The following is a 15,971-nucleotide window of genomic DNA, read 5'->3' as shown; positions in this document are numbered from 1 at the left end:
GCTTCAAATTAATCAACTTTTCCAACTCAGCTGTTACTCAGCGTGGTCTTAAGCAGGTCTGAGAATTAAGTTGCATTATGCTTTTAGTGTACAAATCAAGACTACTGTTCTCTTTCTGCAGTGTACTTTAAATAAATTACTTTTTTTTCTTATTGTTTATGGATGAATGTGATGCATTCATCTATTAATTGGAAAGGGTAAGTTTAAGCCAAAATGTACTTCATCTGATTTCCTGTGTTAAAATTGTTTTGCTTGCTGAGTCATTTGTCATCATCAAATTTATAGTCTAGTCATCAAAAAATAACAAAGGTCATAAGCTTTGGTTTATCCGCCTACTTGGCGGACTGTAAGTGAATTAGAAACCATTAAAAAAATCGAGGTTTCTGTTTAAAATGAACAAGTAAAAAAGCTTTCTGACTGAGAAATTAAAATTTCCAACAAAAATACATTTTCTGTAAGATCATTTTATCACCTCTGTATATAGAAAAAAATTTTGGATGAAAAAAGTAACCTGTTTTAGAAATTCTTAAAAGAAAATATTTTTGAGCTGTGTATGCTTAAGATGATCTCTGTGTTGCACACTTTACTTTATGCATGTGTTATTCTTACTCTCATCTTCTTTTCCAGACTCCTAAATTCATGCAACTAGATTTTTTGTTGAAACGTGCAAATTATTTACTTGCCGCTATCTTCTGTGAATACATAATTTCTAAATACAGCTTGCTGGTAACACCTGAGCTGTTATAACGGAAGAATAAACAATTTAATATTGCTCAGTGTGAGCTGCGCGTCTAATTTGGCGGCTCAGGAAAGGCCAGCATCTCATCTGCACTAAAATGATCCGCGAGCGTTTTCGTCTTGCCCCGGGTACGGTGTCTGCCAGTAACAAAACGCGCTTGGCCGGGGGAGCTGATACGGTGGCATGTTCCGAAGGCAGACGTATCTGTTGATGTACATTTTTGGCTGCGTATCTTTGTCAGTACAAAAAGATGCTTAAAAATCGTATCCCTGTATGATGCTCTTGCAAACATTTCCAAGATATGCTGACCTAGGCTTAACTATACTTAATGAAGGCTTGCCTTAATGATCTTAAAAAAAAAAAAAAAAAAAAAAAAAAAAAAGATTTTTGGATCACTGTTTGGCTTAAAATAAGTGTGCCTCAGTCAAAAAGATTTTGTTGCAGTTATGTTCTGGGATGTTTTTTTAGGTTATGGCAATTGTGGAAGGCTGTCCTTAAAGATAATGTGGGCAGCACTGTGTTTTTTACTTAACATTCATGCTGCGATAAAAGCTCTTGACCTGGGATTAGCAGCGCGGAGTAAATATCCGAAAACACATTGGACTGGCACTAATTTGGGAGTTTGTTTTCTCAAAAAGGTCTCTGGATTATTAAAGACTAAAAATACAGCTAGTGCTTCGTAGGTGGTTGGGCTAGACAGGTGCATTAACAGCACAGTGGGGAGAGAAGTCTCATGGAGCCTTTTATTGTTACATTTCATGCTGTACTTGACCTTGGAAATGCTTAAATTGTAGCTTTCAAGTAAAAACTAGCAGTTACATTTTACAGCATTCTATTTCATGAGGCATTAAACTTGCTATTAATAGTTTTGAGTGAAATCTTTTTTTCTATAGGTCAAAAATGAAATTAAGGAAGTATATAAAATAAAATTGTTGGCATGTGACTTCATTGATTCTTTTGGCTTCAATAACTTTGCTTTCTAAACCGTAGTTGCTCCCCAGCCCCTTGACTCAATGTTAGGAGCCTGTTTTCCTGGCGTACCTTGCTGCCGCGCCTGGGCTTAGCAGTGGATGTACGCACTGTTGGACTCTGACAGCTTGACCTTGCGCTTCGCTGCTCATGTGCAAGCCATTGACTTTTTTTGTTGGATAGAACAGCCCGAACGCAAACGCCAAGGCCAACTTTACAAGGGGCGTAGCAATGCGTGGCCACAAGTCTGAGCATAACTGAGTCGTTTGCTCTTGCAGAAGAGGCAAAAATAAATAAATAAGCCGTGTTTGACGAGTGGAGTTGTGCTCTGCCAGGTTAGCTGGTGAGCTTTAAGCTTCTTTGCATTTTCTCTGTTGATTTGTTTGCCCTGGGCTAGCTTTTGTGGAACTAGTACGTGTGTGTGTTTGCTAGGCTCAAGAAGATGTTTCTTTCCGTCTCTTTGCAGCCTGAGCGGATCTCAGGAGAACAGTACGGGATTCATTCGGACGTTTGGAGTCTAGGGATTTCCTTCATGGAGGTATGCAAATATCTGTCATTCATGTGCACGTTGCAAGAATCAAATATCCAAATATTTTAATGTAGTCTTTGTGTACTCTTTTATATATGCATGCTTTTTAACAATTTAGCAATAGCTACATTTCTTGGCTGTATTTAGAATGGGTTTGTTCCTACTGCGTTCATTCTGGTTAGATACAAAAAGCCTCTGTGCAAACCACGTAACAGTCTTAAACCCTCTAATAAAACTCCGTATGAGAGTAAGAAGTAGGGCCTGGTGCATGGATGGCTCTGCATCCTTTCAACACCTCTGGGCTTGAAGATGGTGGTATTTCTGTATTCACAGGCCAGGGTAGAGTGGGCTGTTATTAGGGTTAAAATAGCATTATGCGGATTCAAGGTTTTGAGCTGGTTAATGGCCTTGCAAAATCTTTTGCAGAAATACTTGCACGATGGGATGAGCCTCTCCCTGCGTGATTACATAAAGTGTTGGAATGTAAGTGTTCACAGGGGCTTTTAGAAAGATTTCTCACAAACATAGGTTCAAGCAGGGGAAAATGAAGCAGTTCAAAGGGAATGTGGCAGTAAATGCAGGAGAAGCCATGCTTTCTGCAGGTTTAGTCGGAACAAGGTCAGTTTTGATTCAGGAAAAAGGTGGGTTTTTCCAGCTTAGGTTTCATCGGATGTTTTAAGAAACATATTTAATGACTTCATCAAAATGGATGATTGTTTATAGGAAAGATAACCTAGAGTGCATAAGCTGGGTAGAAATGCCTGTGTTACGATAACATCTTGACCAGTAAAATCAGATCTGGCTTGGTCTGGTCTGGGAGAAGGGACAGGTAGCTCTGGTCTGGTGGTGGCAGAAAGGTTCACGTAACCTGTTCACGCTGGCCTTCCTTGGCCACAGACAAGCCAGCTACAGCTGGAAACCCTTGTAGCCTTGACAGCTTGAGCAATAAGCTCGCAGGAGAGTTTTTCAAGTCCTGTGAAAGAACTTCTCCCTGCTTGGAGCAGTTGTTTCTTCCTTTAGCAACAGTTCATTCAAGCCACTGATGACTTGCGTCATCTTGCATAGCCTGACAAAGGCGTGATACGACTAACTGAAAAATGTAGGTGCCCTTCCCTTCTCTTCTGGTATAATATAGTATCATTAAGGTGAAGCTGAATACACCTTTTGGTGAAGCACAACTGATATTTTTAGCAGAAGATTAGATAGAAGTTAAGTAGTCTTGGTGTGCATCTAGGCAAATTTCACATTTTGTAGCCTGACAGTTAACCAAGACTAGGGTTACGTTTTCAAACAATGAATTCATTGTCAAATCAGTTTTAACCAAAATGCAAATACTTAATGCTGAATCATTGTGTTCAGATCTTGTAAATCTTTTCCAGAGTCTGGCTGAAGCTAACTCTGAATTATAATAACACTTTAAGGCATCACAGGGATTGCAGTTCTCTTAATTTGTTTTACTGCAAATTTTAATGGTTTGTGATGCTGGAGAGCCCTCACAATTTTGGGAGAGATACAGAACATACACACTCTGTAAATGAATCTAGCCAACAAAGGGCTAAAATGAGATTGTATTACATTAAGACTTTACTGGGGTGTTCTCCCCGATTCATGGTGGAATAGAGCAGTGTGAATGCAGCAGTCCTACAGGGCAAGTCCCATAGAGCAATTTACTGGTTCCTTTGCTGAATAAAAGATGCATTTTGATGAGTGGCAGCAATATGATGATTTACCACGTAGACTAAGACATTTGGAATTTAGTTTATGATTACTAGTAGGTAACCTGGCTGATCGTGAATTTGATTTGAAGGATGAATTTCACATTATATTAGCCAGCATTAGGAAAACTCATTTCATTTGCATTTACTCTCCTCTTTTAAACCTTCTCAACTTTGTTTTTCCCTCTCTCTCACTTTCCACGAATGCCTTCTGAACCAGATGTACAAAAAACAACTTGGTTTGTACGCTTTGTTAATTGGTATGTCATCTGGTCCTCCGGGACCTCTCTTCAACATGATCACTGTTTTATTGAAGTGGTTTGAGTGATGTGTTAAATGATGAAAGCAAGGACAGTGGCTTAGAAAAATGTCTCAAAAAAGGTGAAGAAGATGCTCAAAGAGCCACACAAGGTCACTGTCATTAGAGTAACACTGTATTGACATGGGGATTGGTAGTGGAGACACCCAGGCTCTTGTTGATGGAACTGTTAAAAAGGGAAGTTAGCATTTGCTGTAGGATTTCAAAATCATCTCCACTTCGTAGTGCAATACTCCAATCCCTACAACTTCAAGGTAGCACAGTTATAGCACATTAATTTAAAAGAAATGGCAGGTGGCACCAAATTAGCAAGGGCTCTTCTGACATATAATACAAAATAGCAGCTAAGTAAATCTTCTCATTTTCTTTAATACTCTTCTGAGCCTTTGAATTGTCTTGAATTTCTTTGCTGCAGAGGTATTGTAATGGGAAACCGAACTGTTACTTTTGAAAGTTAGGAAAAAATGCCCCAAAAAACTTGCTGGCAGAGTGTAAAAAGTATTAGATGTGGGTACCACGTAAGTTTTGAGAGATGGTTAGTGTCCTTGTTCCTTTTGAAGTAAGAGATGTCTGAGGATGCTCAGTCTTCCCTTTGCCAAAAATAAAAAAAAAAATAAAAAAAGAAGAAATGCTGCTAGCTATTTTTTTTTTTCTTTTTTATAGAGTTTGTCTTTCTTCAGGATTTTTTGAAGTTAATTCAGCTTAATACATAATCTGTAAAACTGTTTAAAAGTGTTTCATCGCAAATAGTTTGTGTGTTTTCGTGAGGTTTTTAGACGTTTTATTTAAGTGCTCTTGGGTTGACAAAGCAAGTTCAATTTAAACCAGCGACATGGCTGTCGCTACACTGAAGACTGTGTCAGCATTTTCATTTATCAAAGCTGGTTTTCAAGGGTTTATAACACAGTCATAAAACACACTCCAGGCTGACTGGGCTGCGTCCGAGTGCTGTGTGCTCTCTGTAACCGATTCAGTCTCCCTCCCAGAACCGTGCCCTGCACAGGAGGATAAATGAGAGTGCCTAACATTTATTTTTACCCTCCAATATGACTCTAATCCTACCTTGCATGGCTGCTCTCTGAAAGTGAACTTTAAAGCATCCAAAATACAAATAGAATAAGTCTTGTTGGTTTTTGATAGGCAGCATTCTTGTCCAGTGGTGCCTTTTTGTGGAGATGTTTGAGGCATAGGTGTACTAACGTCACCTTCAGCTGAGCCACTTCTCCTGGGACAAGAGACTGTGGTAGGAGGCAAGAAGGTGGGTGAGAAGAGGTTTGGTGGGACCCTGTAGAGCTGGTGCGTTCCTGGCTCCTCCTGCTTCCACAGAGGAAGCTTCTTGGTTTTCTCCTGTATTTTGCTACCTCAAAGCTGCCTGCTGAGAAGCACTGGCATGTTCTCAAGGCAATAGTGAGGACCAGAGTCTCCTATCAGAGTGCTCCATCCAGCTCTGGAGCCCTCGGCACAGGAGAGACATGGACCTGCTGGAGCGGGGCCAGAGGAGGCCCCGGCAACGCTCCGAGGGCTGGAACAGCTCTGCTGGGAGGACAGGCTGGGAGAGCTGGGGGGGCTCAGCCTGGAGCAGAGAAGGCTCCGGGGAGACCTTACTGCATCTGCCAGGGCTGAGAGGGGCTGAGGAGAAAGATGGGGGCCCAGCAGGGCCTGTAGCGATAGGACAAGGGGTGATGGTTTTAAACTAAAAGAGGGAAGATTTAGACTAGATCTAAGGAAGACATTTTTCCCAAGGAGGGTGATGAAACCCTGGCCCAGGTTGCCCAGAGAGGTGGTGGATGCCCCATCCCTGGACACATCCCAGGTCAGGTTGGACGGGGCTCTGAGCACCCTGCTCTGGTTGAAGATGTCCCTGCTCATGGCGGGGAGGTTGGACTAGATGGCCTTGAAAGGTCCCTTCCCACCCAACCTGTTCTGTGATTCTACATGTCATGAGGAGAAATGGTAGGTGAGGAGAAGAGAGTTTTGGGAAGGGCATGGAATAGAGTTGTGATCCAAGCTGTTCATTGAGGCAGAGTATAGACTTGTAGATCTTTGCCAGAAGATCCAGGGCTCATTTTATCCACACTAAGTGTTGGAAGTAGAATACGAGCTCATGTGTTTGACTAACGATACCTTTTGCGCCTCCTTTTGTATCACATCCTAGATTCTACTTCCCACTGTCCTCTGCTGAGAAAAACAGCAGCTGCGTTCCTGTGTTTCAGGCCTCCTCCTAAAATTAATTTTTCTTGCAATGATTATCAGTGTTCTCTCATTCAGGGAAAGGGAGTTTGTATATCAAGTTCTTAAAACTCCCAAAATGAAGATTTTGAGTCTTCGGTCACTAGTGTTTTCTGTTACCTATGTATTTGCCAGGGCCTTCAAGGGTTTCTAGTTGTTTGTGACATTGCTGTTAAGATGATGTTTTAAGTGGTGTTTCAAGCAGTTATATGGCAGATTTTCAGCAGTTTGTGTGCATTCCCGCAGATCAGAACGCCCCAGTATATATCCAACAAGCATGCCTTCTGTAGTGTGTTTCAGGCACACACAGGTTTCTGAGCAGGGTTGACGCTGATTGCGCGCAGTGTTAAGCATTAAGGAGTCTTGGACTTTTCAACACGCTTGGGCTGGGAGCACAGACAGACCATGAAGGCCAAGAGGAGGAACGTGTTTGAAGAGGGTGCTACAAGAGATGCAGCTCTGCTTTAAGATGATTCTCTTAAAGCACTTCAATCTTTAAGATGTTGGACTGCATAAAACTGATGCAAAGACTCATGTGTCTGGTCAAGGAGAGGAGATGTCAGAAAAATCCTTTCTAAGGAATCTAAAATATCTGATCAGACCATCACATATCATCAGCTTTGAAGTGATGCTGGTTCAAGATCAAGACTGTGAGCCAATACGCAGGAAGTTCCGCAGACCGCGATTTCGTCTTCTGCAGGATTTCACTTACGTGTGGACATTGTGGTTGGTCTTTCATCAATTTTACACCCTTACCTAAACTATAACAGGTGGACAGAAGGCGGGGGGAAATCTGAGACCCGAAGCTTAGTGGTACAGCATAGTTTCTATAGCAACACTGGAGGCTTGGTGAAGGTTTGGTAGAAAGGGGTGCAATCACAATGGGGCAACTGTGAATGTCTGTGTGACTGCTGGAAGCAGCCACGGACCGTGCAGTGACCTCCAGTGTCAAAAGCTACGCTGAGTAGAAGCAGGAGTGATAGTAATTAAAATAGCCCGTTAGAAGATGGCAAGGGTCAAGCTTAAAAGGAAAATAAGAATTTGCATTTAATCTCCATGCGGAGCAGGAGTCTTGATATTGTAACAAAATACATGGCTGAAGTGAGGTGTTTCTGATCAAGTGACGGTTCTTCCTGGACCTGTCCTTGCTTTTTGTGTGCTTGGAATGAGCAGAATTTTGTTCGGTGTGCTCAAACAGGAGAGACTGGGAAGGGCCTTGCCATGGTGGTGCTGGCAGAGCCACGGGGAACGGCTCATAGCAGAAGGCATGAGGTCATCATTTAGCAAATATGTGAAGAGTATGACTTCCCCATTCCTACACTGAGAATTCAAGAAGTTCTTAAATTAATGCATTGGATGGATCTGGGCACATTTCAGTAGATACTTATGATGTGTCTTAAATTATTCTTTTCTTTCTCTCTTTCTTTCTCTCTTTCTTTCTCTCTTTCTTTCTCTCTTTCTTTCTCTCTTTCTTTCTCTCTTTCTTTCTCTCTTTCTTTCTCTCTTTCTTTCTCTTTTCTTTCTCTCTTTCTTTCTCTCTTTCTTTCTCTCTTTCTTTCTCTCTTTCTTTCTCTTCTTTTCTTTCCCTTTCCCTTTCCCTTTCCTGCCCCTTACTGAATTCCAACCTTCTCTAAACTAATAAAAACTCCAAGCTTCACTTTTGTGTGCAGCCATCTAATAACCGGCGATGCTCGGATGTGATGGGTGTTTACTTTGTTGCTGCAGATCACTCTAAATAATATTAATATTAGAGAAAACTTAACCCATGTGTTTCTGAAAATGCTGGATTACCATCTCTGTGGGCCGACACCTTTGCTCTGCCGATAGCAGGGCCTCGGGCAGCGCTGATTTCTGCGGCCCCAGCCCTCGGCCAGAGCCTTCCTGAAAGGGAACTGACTTTATGGAGAAAATGTTCCATTTCTGGCCTTTTTCTGCTTTCATGAAATATGGCTGAGAGCCGACTTGAGCTCTTTGGCCTCGCAGCTTGGACCACTGATAATTGCGTAGGTGTGATTGTTTGGTAACAGGCACCTTTCGTTTAGGATTAAGGAAAGCAGAAAATAAAAAATTTTTTTTTTTTTTTTTTTTTGCAATGAGCCGCACCCTGTTACTCCGTATTTTTAAGCGCCGTACGGAGCGTGGTGTTTGTGACTTGTGTGCACAAATCCTCGCACGCTTCGCTCGGCCGTTGCGCGTGGCCGTAACACGTGCAGAATTTTGCAAGGTTAACTTGAATTGTTCTTACCATAGAATATTTATGTAGTTTTAATCATTCTGTACAAAATGATGCGTTTCAGAAACTTGTTCTTTGGAAAAATCTGGCCTAGATGGGGGTTTAATTTTCCCCCTTGAGCTATTTCGAGCCGTATTCTCCAAGCAGTGGCCGTTAACTCCGTTTCCTCATCCGCCATCTTCCGCGGCCACCGGGCTGAAGACAGACAATGTCCAGCTACATCAGGAGCTTTGCGGTAGTGGAATTAGACGTGAAGGTACCAGTGCCTGAGGGTTGGGTCATGAATTAATAATTGCTGTGTGGTGGGGGAGGCCCATCAGAATGGCTGAGAACGGGGAAGGTGCCTCGCAGAGCGCTATCAATCACTCGGTGACCATAACTTCCAGTAATTAGTGTATTTTATGGGCCTTTGCTTCAGTGACTCGGAAGCACATATGCTCCACTCACAGCTAAACTTAGCCAGAGTGATATTCCAGGATGATTTATCCGCTCGCTGCGCTGGGATGTAACCCTGTGTTAGGCGAAGACTGTGATCTAAGCTGCAGTAAAGTGTAAGTTTAGGTACAGTTTTGCGCGGGTTGGGACCTCAGCGTGTCGCGTTTCTCAGCGGTCGCTCTGGGGCCGTGCGGGCGGCGCGTGTGGCCGCGAAATAAATAACCCCGTTCTCTACCTGGCTAGGTGGATGAGCGGACGATGGAGGGACAGCGTCAGCTGTGCTGTGTACGTAATGCGTAGCATTATGTAACGTAGATTATTACGTTCCCTGTTCTTACACTCTGTAGAATAGCTGTTTCGGCTTCGAAAAAGTCAAAAACTGAGAAATGTTTGCCAGTCGAGTCTGCCTCTCCTTGTTATTTAATTGGTTTGTAATGGCCGATGTGCTGGTGCCAGCAGAGATGGAGAGCAGCCTTGCCGTGGAAGCCGAGCTGCGTTTCCGCCAGCGCAACCGAATTTAACATTGATACTGGTTTTTTTCTTTAGGTGTTGAATCTAAATCCAGCAAACAAGTAAGCGGGAAGCCTCTCAGACAAGTAGTCCCGCTAATCGTTACGGACCATTTGTGTGAATTTTGCGCCTGACAGTTTCCGTCGATGGGCCCTGAAAGGCCCGTGTCCCACCTTTTTCCCGTGAGGAAAGGCGCCGCTATTCTGAGCGACGCCTTTGAAGACGCAGCGGTAAAAGCCCGGTAATAGAAGGGATTTGTGGCGAGAAAGAAATATGCCATCTAAGCATGATTGTCTGCGGTCTTTACTTTGCAGCGCATTTACTATAGTTCATATTTAAAAGAAGTCAAAGTGAAACTAATTATCTTTAATTAAGGTGAATTAGGCTTTGATTTTTAATATATTTTATGCAGAGAGATCTCGAACTCATCTGCTCCAGCCAAGGAATGTCCCAAAGGTTATTAGGGCGTATTTCTGTTGGGCCTGACGGTATTAGCAATAACCGTCTTCTTCCTAGTCCTAGACAGGAACAAATATGTCACTTCATCAGTCTCTGTTACCCGCGCTTATGCCCCTCCGCAGGGGTCGCAGATTCCACAAGTTATCAGCTAATGGCGTTATACATTAAAAATTGAAGCTTTCCTCACTCTGAGGCCTTTCAAGGCTTTGTTCTTAAGCCCCAGACACTTTGGAGTGCAGCTGCAAACTATAGGCAGAAGATTAAATTAATTTGTAACTCTTTTTTCGTCCTGCATTACTAAATCCTGCACATTTAATTGAAACCCTACTTCAAGATGCTTTGTGTTTCTGTTCTTCTTTGTTGTCAGTTTAACCTCAGAAGCACTTTAACGCTGGTAAATTGCTGTTATATCCTTTTGGATTTTTTTTTTTTTTTTTTTTTAACTGTGCAATAAGAGGACAGTGAAATTGATACTAGAATGAAAGAAAAATCTTAGAGTAGTTTTTGAGGTATTTAATATTTATTAAGGTCCGTACCCTGCAGATTTTCAGGTGATTTTAAGCCATCTATCTAGGAGTGTATAAATTGGTCTTGGAATGAAATTTCACCTAGGGAATTTTATGTTATCCAGTAGTTAAGTCTGATTTTTAAAGTTTCCTGTGTCTGAACGTTCCGAAGTGGCGGCTGCTTTTCCATAAAATGAGGGTTTAACTGCAGAGCACAATCTAAATGCAAAATCCTTAGATGGAAATTTAATTGTGTAAAATGTGCACAAGGTAATTAAGAACAAATTTTAGAACATTTCAGACTATAAAGTCCTCCTTCAGCTAGATCACTAGCGATATTGTAAGTGCTTATTTTCAATTTGCAGTTATGCTGAGAAACATGGAATGTGTCTAAATTAAGAATAAAAACATCCCATGCTTTTCAGTATAACTGTAAATTAAAAAACAACTTGCACAACATAGACAATAATCTAAGTGGGAGACTTTATTGCCTGAGTGTCCTGAAAATATGTTTTCAACTTCCTTCCCTCAGTCACTTTCTGAACAGGATAAGGGCCAGGTTGCTATTGTAATTCTTATTAACAATATACAGGCAGGCAAGGAACATTTAAAAAGAGCAACGTAAAGCAAGCGCTTCGTTAGTGAGGATTTCGGGATTTCCGTTTTCAGTTCCAAAATTATTAATTACCTCATTTCAACGAGTCATTTTAATTTTGTCTTCATGCATCCGCCCATTAAATGTGCGTATTTGAGAAGGGGTTAGAGTTGCTTCCCGGTGCCTGCCTGATGTTCTTTTTGCTTTCCCGGAGGTTGGGGGGGCTTTTTAGCGTATTTTGATATATTTTTATAAAAATCGGCATACATGCACTCCGTACCTCTGCCTTGCAATTAATAATTTGGAATGACTTCGTAGTTTGTCAATTATTGTTTTAAAATCTGATGGTGCATCCCGTACTTCCATCTGCACCTCTGTCCACATCTAAGGGAATGACCCTGCCAGGTACTCGCGCTTGGGAGTGCACATTATTTTTCAGGACACGACCTCTGGACACTGGGCCTTTTTGAAATTATGGTGGTTTGGGTTTTTTTTTTTTTTACAGTTGTATAGTGGGAAGGTACCCATAGGGAAAAGAGAACCAGCTCCTTGAAGTTTAAGCATTCCCTTCTCCCCTCCTTAATACCCAGAGCTACGTAAAATACTGATCAGTTCCCTACCTAACTACCGTGAATGGAAATACTGTATTTTTGTTATAATGCCTTAGAAATGAAATTGCAAGTTACTGAGTTTCATGATGTAAATGTGGAGGAGATAAGTTTTTGATAGTGTGTTAATTTGGTAGTTTACTTTTTTTTTGTATCCTGCACTGGGCCTGTGCTGCATATGCTTATGTGACTTCCTTGAGACAGATGATAAGAGTATGAAAATCCCCTTAGTGAAGCTCTAATCTGTTTGTTTTGGGTTTTTTTTTTTTTTCCTTTAACTGTGACGCTATTTATAAATCTAAATCTACATAGAGAGGTCATTGGTTGGCTGAACTTAAACCATTTTACTTAGTAAATTTAATTAAGAAAATACAGTGCAACTCATAAGCAAATGAGTTTTTCCTAGTTTTAAACCAAACCACCCTCTTGAGTGCTGATTGCCTTGCTCGACCCCTGGTGATAGAGAAACAGGCAAAATTAAAAAGGACATTAAAGCTTCATTAAATCTGAAACACATTTAGTACAGTGACATATCTGCAGGCTATTTCAGGGAAGATTACATACTCTTTGCTAAGTTTCTTAATTTATAATACCTTGACAATCTTGCAGGGAGGAAACAACTCTGACTAGATGAATCAAGTGGCGGTTGAGGGGGATGCTGAACTGGCATGCAGTCTGTCCATGGCTGTATTGCTGTGCCGTTCGCAGTCAAGGAGCAGCTTCACTGAGAAACGTGTTTCTTTTTTCACAACCCCCAAAGAACTTGTTCCTGACACATTTTGGATTCTTCAGAGCTCATTTATACACCCCGTACTTACGGCTGGCAGAAAATGGCTCTTTCCCCAATTACTCTGCTGCCTTTGGAGCCCCTGCTGAGGTGTGTGGTGGTCAGGGAGAGGAACTGTCAGTGAGAATGGAAATGCTTGGTTTGAAGTCATCATCGAGGCAGTGGTTGTTTTTCTGCTTAAATAAGATCTGCAGAATGATGCCCTGTGCATGTAGCTGTAATTATCTTCTTGTTCTACAGTGGGATAACTGTTACGTTCCTACAAGTCTGTAGCTATTGTAATGACTATTCTTAAGTCAGTAGTCATTGGAAAAATCAGGATTTCTTTTGCTGTTCATGGAAAAGTGTTTGGCATTTATAGGCTTATTTCTAGGCATGTATAGGCTATCACAGCAGCAGTGCTGCTTAGGATCTCAGGCGGCTTCTTGGAAGTTAAGGATGGTCCTCCCAAAACAGGAGAAGATGAAAAAGGGTATGTTTTAGTAGCTCCTGGTCCTTAAGATTGAGCGTAACAGAAAACGTAGGATCTTTGCTTAACTATTTAGCAGTGTATTTCAAAGCCTGCCATCAAGAGTGACTGGAGTGGCACTCTGTCCTGGGAGAAGCTGTGAAGCAGACACAAGTGATAGAAACGATGGCGATCAAGCCTGCTTAGCTCAGGTTGGTTTATTAGGAGGATGAATTTGCTGCAAAGAAGAGCACTGCGCTCAGCGCTGCACCAGAAACAGGACTGAAAGGCAGATTCACCCACAGAGTTGGGTCTTAAAGGCAAACCTGGAAGACAAAGCACGGAAGAAACCCAGAGGAGGAAGCTAGCTTAAATTGTATCACTTTGGAGAACCTGAAGAGATCTTACTTGTCTTGTCACCTTAATGTTGTTCCCCGTTCCAGTGTCTCTTGTAAGCCTGATTTCTTTTACATTCTGTAGGTGTTGGTCTGACAAACCAAGCAAACATAATGACCCCCAAATGGAAGTCTACAAGCAGACTATAATGTTCAGAGAGATGAGTGGCACAATAGAAACATCTCAGAAAAACTGCACGTGTTATTGCTAGTAGGGATTCTTGGTCAACACCAAAGTGCTACAGCAGACCATAATGGCTCCTCTTCAGTCATTACGCAAACTCCCACCGATGAGATACTTAGGAAAGATTGGGGTGATTTTGCAGTGATGCATGGAAATTTAGATTCCTGTAACTGTGATGACTGGGCAGTTAAGTAAGCATTCAAAAATACTGTACAAATCAAGTAGCTCCTCTAGAACCCACTCGATATATCTGTAGATTTTCAGGACAGATACTATCTGAATATTACAAAAGCTTCTTTTAAGACTAGTCACAAAAAAACATTTGTTTCATCTCTTTGGGTTTCTCTTGCATGCCTCTCTTGAAGCAAACGCTTCAAGACCTACTCTGCTTTTGTGATGTCTTTCCTCTGAGGATCTGGAAGTTGTTCACTGTATTTGCGAAGGCTCGCAGCCGGGTTGCTGGTACAATACTAGGTTTGGACGGCAGCTGGAATTGCAGAAAGGGCACCATCTCTGCTGTTTTCTGGTTGCTTCCACTCATGCTGCCAGTTTCTTCTTACTTCCTTCTCATGACCTTTTTCCTGAACTGGTGAGGCTCCAGTATGGTGACTGGTCTTTGCCCCATCAGTTCCCCACCTTGCTACAGCTGTTTATGCCTTATTGTTCCTACTTAGGATAGTTTTGTGCTGCCAGCCAGGCTGAAATTTCATCGTAGGTTAGCAGAGCTGCCTCAGCTGCAATCTGGCTAGGTCAAGTAACCACAGCGCTGAGGAGCTCAAATATCCGTGGCAATACAGGTGCCGTGAAACAGCTTTTGCCCAGCACCGATGTGTTGTTTAGCCTTTGCCGTACATGGCACGACAGCTTAGACTTTCAGCATTGATGCTGTTACTCAGTCTGATGTGAATATACCTAGTTTATCACGCAGACAAATTAATGACAGTAGCACATCCATAACCTTTTTGGTAGACCTCCTTCTGAAGGTTGGTAAGGGGAGGATTCGTGAAGGTTAACCAGAGTGTAGAGAAGCTCATCGGACTACGGCTCTTTTGTGAACCGTGGAGGGAGGTGGGCTTATCCAGAAAGCAGGTCAGAACAGAGCGGCTCTGAATGCCTTTTTGGAGGAGTCTGTGTTAACTCTGAACACCCTTGTCCTTCACTGAGTAGTAGACAAAATAACTTGAACTAGCTGTATTTTGCTGAAATTGTTTCCAAGGTTCAGATGCCAAATGGGAGAACCTAAAGTCTTGTACAGAGAACTTATCATGGAATATTTATTAGCTATGGCAACAGTAGTATTGCTGTTGGGTCTAATACTGATACTAGCAGATACTCTAGTGATGCATCAATTGACTTCTAGAACAGTGTGGGCGACAAACCCAGTTGATACTGCGTGCAACTGCAAGTATATCTGAAGAAAAGATGAGGCATCTTTTTGCGGGTGCCATAATCTCTCTCCAGATCCCACTCACAGGTTCCTTGCTGGGTTTGACACTGATAAGGAAGCAAACCTCAGCTGTATAACCCAGATTCTACTCTGAGCCAGTTAAGGAAGGACTTTGGGAGTTCAGTGCACGTCTACAATACCTGTTCATTGCAGATAATTATCAGTAAGGGTCAGTGTCGTTGGCCTCGCTATTGAGGCTGAACTGGTTTAATTTAGAGAGTCCTCAGGAACTTGGGCATCAAACAGTGTTACTGAGTGGTACAGACAAAAGAGGCTGAGAAATACAGAAATACTCAGAAACGTAGAACAAGGGGTAGTTGTTGTGAATGAGTCCATTCTAAATACAGCTCTTTGTGTGTTTTCAGAATTACTTTTGCTGACATTTTCCAATTTATACAATAGTAAGAGTTGAGTACTTTTCTCTCTTTAAGAAAATGTGCCCTCCATGCAAATCTATATAACTAGACAAATATTATTTCCTTTCCCAGCTTGCTCTTGGGAGGTTTCCATATCCTCAGGTAAGATTGTTCATTACTGCTGTTTGCCACTGTGACATTCATTCCTATGTATGAAGGTGCAGAGAGCAATTGTGAACATTTGAGCCACATACAAATAAATCTGTCCTGTTAAATTGAAAAGTGGTATCTTGAAGGAGTCATTTAGAAGTCTCTATTGATTTCCACCCCCCCCCTCTTTTTCCCTTCTCCAAACTCTAGATTTTCTTTCCCTGGAGAGAAGGAAAATTATGATGATGTTAATGATTGTTTTGTTTTGAGATTAAAAAATAATCCAGTATGTACAACAGTGCTTTTGAAGTGGGAAGGTGCGTCTACCCCTTTTTTATATTTTCATTGTAAACTTCAG

At 41.8% G+C, this 15,971-nt stretch overlaps 1 protein-coding gene across 2 annotated transcripts in view; it reads left to right on the top strand.

Moving 5' to 3' along the window:
• Positions 1 to 15,971, top strand: part of MAP2K5 (mitogen-activated protein kinase kinase 5) — a 139,816-nt gene that overhangs the window by 72,955 nt on the left and 50,890 nt on the right. Inside the window, exons 16-17 of one of the 2 annotated variants that reach the window (XM_082005336.1) lie at positions 2,175 to 2,246; positions 15,596 to 15,625. In XM_082005336.1, coding sequence (XP_081861462.1) covers positions 2,175 to 2,246; positions 15,596 to 15,625 — 102 coding nt within the window. The remainder of the gene's footprint in view (positions 1 to 2,174; positions 2,247 to 15,595; positions 15,626 to 15,971) is intronic. The other variant, XM_082005337.1, reaches the window with a different exon arrangement.

Source organism: Phaethon aethereus (genome assembly GCF_964289735.1).
Source record: "Phaethon aethereus genome assembly, chromosome: 12".
NCBI lineage: Eukaryota > Metazoa > Chordata > Aves > Phaethontiformes > Phaethontidae > Phaethon > Phaethon aethereus.
The sequence above is the reverse complement of the archived record's forward strand: the minus strand, read 5'-3'. Positions and strand labels throughout refer to the sequence as shown.